The following is a 10,079-nucleotide window of genomic DNA, read 5'->3' on the forward strand; positions in this document are numbered from 1 at the left end:
TAATGCAAAATGTATAAAAATATTTAATTGCAGTATAATTATGAACATACAAAAGTTTTTCTTAGATTTAATCTAGCTTTCTCACAGAGACAATACATGACCCCCCCCCCCCTTAGGCGCAGAGATACAGTTTTATCAAGGAATACTTTGTAGTTTTGCAACGGTGCTTCTATCAAAAGGCTAAAAAAACAACAACAATCAATACTAAGACATAAACCACATACTTGTGACATAAATACCATTACAAAGGTGCAGTAATTTCATTAAACTGTGTAAACAATAAAGATGTGCTAAAGTCTGTAACTTTTTCAGACGTAACGAAGTATGATTTTCATCCAATGTTTGGACCTCTTTTGAAAGTCCAAATTCAAGCAGTACGTGAGTCTTTGTTTCACTACCTCGTGAACAGCATGTCAATCAGCAAGTCGAGAAGATCTGTCTGACCAATCACCGGCCGAAAGAAGAGCTCTGTGATGAGGCTCGGAGTGATGGTCTTTAAAGTGGACGCGGTGAGGAGGATTCGAGCAAATCGCCCTCTATCCTCTGGATGAAGAGGCACCAGGACCTCTTTCAGGGCATGCTGAGCTTCATATTGCAAACCCTCAATGAACAAAGATGCCTTCAGGCCTGGAACATCTGCAGATGGAAAATATTGGGTGAGTATATTATCAAATCTGTGGCTGAAAGCAATACTTCAAGGTAAAACATAAATTATTTATAACTACGTATATTTTGTTTTAATAACTATATATATATGAATGGTTATTAAGGGAGTAGTTAACTTTTAAAAAAAAAACTTTTGCTGATAATTTACTCTCCCCCATGTCATCCAAGACGTCCACGTCTTTCTTTCTTCAGTCGAAAAGAAATTAAAGTTTTTGATGAAAACATTCCAGGATTTTCTCCATATAATGCACTTTACTGGGAACCAAAAGGTTCAAGGTCCAAATGAGAGTTTCAGTGCAGCTTTAAACGACACCAGACAATAAATAAGGGTCTTGTCTAGCGAAACGATCGCTCATTTAAAAAATAAATAAAAAAGTTTAAGTTTTATAAGCACAAATGGTCGCCTTGCTCTGTTCTGTGATGAGCATTCGTGACTCTCCTGTTCAAACTCGTTCATCAAAACGAACAAATCTTTTTTCATGACTCGAAGGATCCTAGACAAGACCCTTATTCATCGTCTGATGTCGAACACTGAAACTGTCTTTTGGACCTTGAACCGTTTGGTTCCCATTGAAATACATTATATGGAGAAAATCCTAGAATGTTTTCATCAAAAACCTTAATTTCTTTTCGACTGAAGAAAGAAAGACATGAACATCTTGGATGACATGGAGGTAAGTCAAAAGTTTTTTTTAAGTGAACTACTCCTTTAATGGGTAAAATTGAGAAAATAATAAATTTCATAAAGACATCAGTTATAAATGTATAAATTATAAAAAAAGATGCCATTAAACAAATATTAAAAATATAGGGAGTTTAAATAGAACACAATTTTGATTTTGGAAAACATACCTGGATTGAATATGACGGTGCCTTTGAGATAAGCGTACTCCTTTGGGCTTAAATCCAGACTCCAGAACTTCATGAGGCACGCTTTAAGGGTTTGCACGCCAGCCATCGTGGGCTGCTCTTGATCGCAGTTCATCATCTCCTGGTTGTTAAGAAGAATTCGTTTCAGCATGCTGGGTGCCGGTACGTCATCAACCTCGAAGCGAACTCTGTCCTGGGCCAGACCCAGAATGAAAAGTGGCGCCCAGCCGTTCTGCAACAGAGATAGCTGGTCTTTGGGTGGTAGTTGCTGGAACGCCGGCAAACTCTTCATGAAGTGCATCGTCTTGACCAGCACGTCCAAAGCGACCTGACACGTCTCGTTGGGTGTTTTCAGACATACGTTCCTGCGTTTCTCGCAGTGGCATGACTGAGGAACCCGCTTGTAGTTCATCTCGTTCTGAGTCGACTCGCCTCGGCTGAGGATGTTAAAGAGGATGGCGTTCGCCTGTCCGTTACTGTACTCTGAACAATCACATTCGCAATCCATGTTGGCGCAGACGCGTGCTATCTTCCAGAACTGTAACACTCGAACCGCATGTAGACTGAAGCTGTGAGAGACTCACATCTGTCACTGACACGGCTCCTATTTATAACCCGCACTCATGTGGTTTAACTCCTGAACCTTGACCTGTCAATCCACATTTGCTGTGAACAAAACAACTGCCCTGAACTGTTTAGCAATTGGGTAAATGCAGATAAGGCCTCTTAAATACAAACCCACTGTAGGCTGGGATATACTCTAGGTGAGGCAATATTATCTCTGCTGAAGTCATTACACCAGGCTGTACCAAGCGACCAAGGACTCCTCAAGTTATATGGTACCTATCATTACAGACGTACCGCCTATAAACCTACAAACAGTCGAATCTAGAACAGAGAAGTAAAAGGTTATTGCCCCTTGAGAACGGGAAGGATGACTGTTACTTCATTAGCTGTTAAAGATTCGAAGCTCACAGAGACTTCGCTCACACAGATTCGGTCATCGTTTTCTTTCTTCTGTGTAACACACACACACACACACACAAAAAAGACCTTTTGAAAAATGTCTCTGTTTTTTGTCCCCCAACATTGGTTCCCAAAGTTCTTCAAAATATATTGATTTGTGTTCCACAGAAGAAAGAATTGGAGTGTGAGTGAATGATCATTTAAATGATTTTTAGAGTGAAATATGCCGTGAAGATTCAATTTATTGGAGACAAAAGGTCTTTAACAGAATAATATTTATATAATAAAGATTTTCAAGCTGTGTGGGTTTTTTTCTTCCATTATATTGACCTTGTACTACCAAGGTCTCAAGGTTGGCTAGCCGGTTAGCACCCACTCATAGATAATATGTCACCATTATGAGGCAAAATGCATTTTTTCTATTGAAGGTCATTAAAACAGCTGTGTTTTGTGAATTTTTTAACAAGAACATTATAAATCCTGTATATTTCATTGTAGACTATTATTATAATTTTTTTTTTATATATGTGATCAGGTGTGTGATTATTTGTTTGCAAACGTACAATTTAATAAACGCCGTTTTGAATCTAAATTGTGCTTGAATGTCACATCCAAAGTCATTATATTGCAATTTGCTTCATTAAGAATGATTTTTTACAACATTGATCGTGTTATTGGACGTTGGTGTCTCAATGCTGTCATTGGTTTTAATAAACAATAAGCGTTACAGTGATTTTACCACAGTAAGGACTGTTATTAAAGAATCCAAGATGTCAATGTCATTCTTTCTTCAGTCGAAATGAAATTAAGGTTTTTGATGAAAACATTCCAGGATTTTTCTCCTTATAATGGACTTCAATGGGGTCCAAACGGTTCAATGTCCAAGTGAGAGTTTCAGTGCAGCTTCAGGACCCTTATTCATCATCTGGTGTTGTTTAAAGTCCTTTGAAGCTGCAATGAAACTCTCATTTGGAACTTGAACCGTTTGGTTCCCATTGAAGTCCATTATATGACGAAAATCCTGGAATGTTTTCATCAAAAACCTTAATTTCTTTTCGACTGAAGAAATAAAGACATGGACATCTTGGATGACAAAATTATTAAGTCGAGTAAATTATTAGATTTTGTTAAAGCTGATTGAATGCTCCTTTTCCATCTATACTACATCCAACTTCATTTGTTTGCTTTTTACTGTTAACTGACTCTCTGCAGAAAACATTAAAAAAAATCAGTCAGATAAAATGACTTTTCACTGATTGTCAAATAATGAAACATTGAAGTGATCAAACGCTTGAATTATATTTAAATGAGTGCACAAACAAGGTGGTAATGTGATCAATAAAGCTGCTTTCTTTCTACAAAGAAAATTAATCAACATTGTGTGACATTTGCCAGTCAGAATTAGTAAAAAGTTTTCCACCAAAGACCATTTATCACTCTCTTGAGAAATTCCCGCTACCATTGACATGTTTTTCTGTGTCTCACAGTCATGTGAGACTTGCCCTGTTTTATTATCTCTGCAGTGCCTAGCACAGAAAGCTTAACCAGATAAGCTAATTACTATATTGCTTTCAATCAAATCAACAAGTAGCTACTTGTGCGATTCCACTTAAATTTCCATTGTGAATATATTTCCCACAGACACTCACCAAAGCCACTTTAGTTTTATAACATTTGTTTTTCATTTAAGTTTCTCTCATGGCTTTGGCAAAAACAACATTGGATAAATCCTCTTATATTTGTCATAATTCCAAATCAATTATATTCCTTATGAAATTAAACAGAATGGCAGGTATATTGCACCTCTTGACATTCTTGTTTTGTGGTTTACACTGTACATGAACATCCTGAGAAAAAATAAAGAGTCAAGAACACACAAATCAGTGTCTGAATCATAGTGATTGAATCACGGGTTGTAAATGCATTTGATAAGGCCATGTTTATTGAAGGTCGAGACAGTCTGAGACAGACACTGAGGACACACCATCTTATCATCAACATGATAATGTAATTCCTCATGCCAGACAATGAAACAAAAAACAAAAAAAGAAAATGCTATAGTCTAATCTAGAACTATATTTAAACAACCTTTTGCTCATTCTTTAATATTATAAATGTGGTGTTTATGAGCTCATATTTATTATGGTTTTTATTCATTGTTTCAGTTTTTTAAGGATTTTATATTGATAGAACTCTTTTGCGCAGACATATATTACCTATATATTAGGACTGTGTGTCTTATCATTATATAGTTAATCAATATCACACAAGTAACTAGCGATGTTTTTGTCCCAAATAGCACGAGTGCACATTGATTTTAGACAACAGTTCAATAAAAAAATAAGTTACTGTTATATTTTAGACACAATATTGTTAGCTTTTTTTGTCAACAAAAAATGTTTTGATCCACGTTTTGAGCGAATCAATTGGGTGAACCAATGTTTCAATGTCCCATTCATGAGCCATTTACTTCATTCCTGAATGAATCAGCCGTTTGAACGAATCAAATGAATGACTCAATGTCTGCATACAAAATCGAAAGCTTCCCTACTGGTAGGCGAACAACAACATGTGACAAAAGAAGTCTGAATTCACATAAAAATGTAGGCAAAACACTTTACGATGGACACTTAACTATACCATGAAGCCGAGAGAGGGCATTTATGAATGGCAGTGAAGCGACGCAACTGACATAGGAACGTCACATGATAATGACAACATGGCCGGATATAGTATGTCCAGATTAAATTCATTCTACACCCACGTATAGTATAAAGAACATACTTTTTTAGCGGTCGTGAATTACTTATTCAAAATGAGTACCGTCAGACTCAGACAATAACTTACTCATTAAGACATATATATTGAGACTTTTAAAAAAGGACTAAAAACTTTTCTTTTTAGCAGAACTTTTGACTTTTAATTACTATCTATGTCTATTTTTACAATGCTTTTATGATCTTAACTGTAGCACTTTGAGATTTGCTCTAAATGTAAGGGGCATTACAAATAAAATTATTTATATATATATATATATATATATATATGTATACCAAAATTTTAAGCTGTGGTTGAGAAATTATCCCCAAAAGATGCTTTAAAGTCATTATTGTGTTGAACAAGAAAAGCATCAATAGACATTACTAAAAGTAGCTTTAGAACAAAATATATATAGTTTGATTCAACATTTATTACACACAAACTTTTAGGCTTCAATGGCCATGAAGGCGAGTACATGATGACAGAATTTCCATTTTTGGGTGAACTACACCTTTAATGTTTTTTTGTTAATTAATATAGAAATATGAAGTATTTTTTTAAAATTGAAATTATATTTTAAATAAATAAGAAACAAAACTGCCAGTGGGTGGCAGTAAATATATATATATATATATATATATATATATACACACACACACACACATTATATACAGTATAACAGTGCCAACAGTCCCAACTGTGTTCCTGGTGTTCCTCAATATAGTACACAGTGTGACTGTGTTTGAGGTGTGTTTGATTAGGGACACGTCCAGCATACGGTGTTGGTGGAACTCCAGGAACAGGGAACTTTAACTTTTGCAAGGCACTCTAGATAAATATCTTCTTTATGGACACAATCTTCTTGGATTTTATTTCATTTTATTGGGCATGCAAGATGCAAGTTGTTCTCACAGGTAAAAAAAACAACAACACTATTCTCAATGTTCTCAGTTGTCCATAAAGTTGCTTTTTCATTGTGTGGAGATGTAAATTAATTTGTATACTGCTAAAATCTCATATATCTCATATTATCTCTGAACAGGTAACAGGTATCTTTGCTAAATAAATAAAAGTTTAAAGACACTTAAAAAGTAAAAAGTGTACAGTCTGGTTGGCTTGGTTCAGAGCATCTTTAGTTCTGGGAATAAAACTATTCCTCAGTCTATAAATGTCTTGTAACAGTGGTTTAAACAGTGGTTGGGTGTGTGTGTGTGGTTCTTACAGATGATGACAGTTTTCATGAGACAGCGTGATCAATAGATGTCCTCTGGTAGTAGTAATCTTTCTTTGATTATCTTCTGTGCCGGCAGGACAACCCTCTGGAGCGCTTTCCTCTTACTAGCTGTGCAGCTGAGAAAACACACAGATGCAGTATGTTAAAATGCTCTCTAGTTGTTGACTTCATCAACTCATACATCAGTTGTTGTAAACAGAAGCATGTTTGCATGACGTGCGAGAACCAATGATGTTCATTCTCGTGTTACGCAGCATGTTTGAGCTTCAGCAAGAACCAATGAGGTTAATTCTCATGTTACGCATCACATTTGAGCTTCAGCGAGAGGTTTGTTCTCTCGTATCAAGCAGGTTCGGTTGAGCTTCTGTTTATGTTCGCTGATCAATGTTGATGTGTATAAACGCCTAAATTCAATGTTCATCATATAAAGCAATTGAGTCTCTTCAGAAGATTTGAACTAAACCTTTCAATTCATATCAGTTTTGTGATCTCTTTATGCCTTTACCTTTTGAAGCGTCAAAGTGGTAGTTGCGTAGCTGTCAATGGGGGGACAGAAATCTCTCAAATTTCATTAAAAAAAATCTTTATTTGTGTTCTGAAGATGAATGAAAGTCTTGCAGGTTTGGAACGACATGAGGAGGAGTAATTAATTAATGACATCATTTTCAATTTTGGGAGAACACTAGCCTATCCCTTAAAGTACCCATGTCATGATGAGACCCCTTCTGAACCCGCAGCTTTCTGTGGATTAGCCTGATTGTACCGTGCGTACAAGTCAACATTTTCTGATCGTTTGGCCCTTAAACATTTATTGGAAGGCCAAATAAACCTTTAGAGCAGCATAAACCTGCTGTAAGTGTAACGTATGAACTTAATTTCACATGTGACATTTACTGGATGACTTTCTTCAGCCTTGACCTAAAACTATTGCAACAGAACAAGACGTTTAACATCATCTTGAACGCGATAGTCGAGAAAACAGTTGCCTGTCTGTCTGCCTACTGTGTGATAGTTCAACTATTTCAGGTCAAATGCCACCATTTTTCACCTTCATATTCCACACAACACAAGTCTTATCAACAGGACGTGATTCATGCTCCTCAGTGACAGCACCTCGAATCTATTTATATTTCAGCTTTTATGACGGTCATAAGAATGACTGAGCTGGAAAGTTGAAGGCCAGGTCGACATCGTTTAGTTTTCCTTCGGTTGGTGAAGGTGAACCCAAATAACCTGTTTTTATGCAATCAGTATTAAGCAGTGTTGGGAGTAACGCATTACAAAAGTAATACATTACAGTAACATATTACTTTTTGCTGTAACGCAGTAGTGTAAGGCATTACTAATCAATTTTCAGTAATATTTTACTCGTTACATGTTTAGTGAGGCTTGTATTACAGTTGTATTACAGTGTATTGTCTGCTTTTACTTCTTAAAGGCAACAGACTATGTGAAAGTTTTAAAGCAGTCTTTTAGTGCCAGTTTAGAGCGGTCGCGTCTGTAACATTGTTTTTTCCTCATAAACGAACACGAAAATTAAAATAAAATGAATATTTTAAGTTCTATGGAGACTGGAGAGCCAACCCTTCCTCATCCGATTTGCGCAGTGTAATTAACAGAATTACAAAAATCGATTTTGCCTCCTATTTTTTTGTCACGCATGAATGTGTGTCTTTTCCCTAATATTAAAAATAAAACATAGACTGATATTTGTCTAATGTCTGGAGTCCTTTAAGGAAGTAGCCTATATACGTTTCAATACATGTATTTTCTGAGAATTTTTATTTCAAGTTTTGACTGCAAATGTCATGTCCATAATGCTGGACTTCCCCAATTTTAAACAATTTATCCTCAACTAGTTTTGTGGTGTAGGTCTACGTATTTTATAATGTTAGCTTCAAATAATACTAATAGCCTAATTTAAAGATAATTCAGCATTGGATATGGACGGTAAGGAGAATAACGCTGGAGTTGGAAGAGGTGTGTCGCGATTCTGTAGGTTCGTTGATCTGAGTCGTGTGGCGAATCGCGATTTCGGTTTCATATTGCATATCGTTACAGCCCAAAAGTTAAGTTCTACTTAGTTATTTTGGTGAAAGTAACTCAAAAGTAATACATGAGTAATGTAACGCATTACAATTCTGGGACAGTAATATTGTAAGGTAATGAATTACTTTTAAATAACAGTAACAAGTAATACCTAATGTATTACAGTTTGGAAGTAACTTGCACAACACTGGTATTAAGTAATTATTAGGTAAATGTTTTTTTTTTTTTCAAATAAAGGTTTATTTCAAGCCAAATAATCATATAGAACACACGGAATTCGTGATATATCGATTATTTGCGATAGTTCTGCTAAATAATTATCAATTTTAATCAACAACACGAAAGCAAAGCATGAACACCAAACATTCAACGTTAACTTAGCTAGGGACAGCTGACTTTCACATTAACGTTCAGAAACACATATACAAACTTAATCTTAGTAATAATAATCGTTTACAACTCACCAAATAACATCATGTCGAGACTTTAAACCTGACCAAATATAACGTTGGTTGAATAATCACTCGCAAAGGTCGCGCGCTTAAAACGGCACGCGCACGCCGCCACGGCCATTTCCCGCCACATTCGACAAAAATGCTTTGTTAAATTATAATTAGTCAAAATTAAGACAAAAAGTCGAAATTATGACATCTGTCATAAGTGTTTGTTTTTTTTATACTCGTCTTGAAATGACTAATGTACAAAAGTCTTACTATTAACATTTGAAATAAGCACTGATCTAATAAAGGTGTTCTTGTACTAAAAACCTATTTAATAGGTACAAGTTGGCTGTATAATTAAGCAGTATCTAATGAATTAGCAAGGAACGACTTACAAAAATCAAATAAATAAGTACTAATAGTAGGTACTAATCACTGATTCAGGGAAAAAAATACAATAAGGTAATGCAACATTCACCAATTTTCTGTGAGAATTGTTAACCATGCATTCATTAGTTCAAGGAGCTCATTGTTTCTGTCTTAAATTTATTTTAAATTAAAACATATTTATCAGTGTGATTTGTATGTACATATCTAAAACAACTTTAGACGTCACCTCTGATAACAGGTCACTCTAAATTGTAACGTAGAAGCATTGCATTTTCTGTAAAGTGGCTTTGAAATGATAAAGCACTATACTAAATGTGAATTGAATGCAACATCTGCAATTGATAAATTTAACTTGACACCAAGAACCTCAACAGTTCTCCAATAGTGGAAAACTCCTTTAGTGTGCCAAGCATCGTCACTCAGGCTTGCGACTGAAAACATTTATTGCATTATACCTGACCCCAGTCTCATCAATACCACATCCTCACGTCCCTCAGGGCATTAACCCAGTGACCTCCAGAGGCAGAGACCTTACAGTTGGTGAACTCTGAAATCATGAATTTCACAGCATGCAATACACATTTGTAAAATGTTAGCATGTCCCTTTAAAAAGAGTAATCATACATTTCTGAGAATGAAAGCAACTGCTTTAACTCATCCAAAGGTTTTTAGCACAAGTCAAATTATTAAAACACAACAAACAA

General features: G+C 35.5%; 1 protein-coding gene across 1 annotated transcript; it reads right to left on the bottom strand.

Annotated features, from left to right (window-relative positions):
• On the bottom strand, positions 1 to 2,154 carry nr0b2a (nuclear receptor subfamily 0, group B, member 2a). Its single transcript, XM_039660823.2, has 2 exons — positions 1,519 to 2,154; positions 1 to 636 (listed from the first exon to the last, which is right to left on the bottom strand). Exons 1-2 carry the CDS (start codon positions 2,042 to 2,044, stop codon positions 395 to 397), a joined length of 768 nt encoding a protein of 255 aa, XP_039516757.2. The 5' UTR covers positions 2,045 to 2,154; the 3' UTR covers positions 1 to 394.
• Between the last annotated feature and the right edge of the window lie 7,925 nt (positions 2,155 to 10,079).

The sequence above is a fragment of the Pimephales promelas genome, chromosome 12 (genome assembly GCF_988280905.1).
Source record: "Pimephales promelas chromosome 12, fPimPro1.hap1.1, whole genome shotgun sequence".
In the NCBI taxonomy this organism is placed as follows: Eukaryota; Metazoa; Chordata; class Actinopteri; order Cypriniformes; family Leuciscidae; genus Pimephales; species Pimephales promelas.

What these genes read in the sequence shown, in the direction of transcription:
- nr0b2a (XM_039660823.2), bottom strand. Translation starts at nt 2,044, where the DNA reads ATGGATTGCGAATGTGATTGTTCAGAGTACAGTAACGGACAGGCGAAC. An exon ending in CACCGTCATATTCAATCCAG is followed by an intron (nt 637 to 1,518) that starts GTATGTTTTCCA and finishes TTCCATCTGCAG; the next exon opens with ATGTTCCAGGCCTGAAGGCA.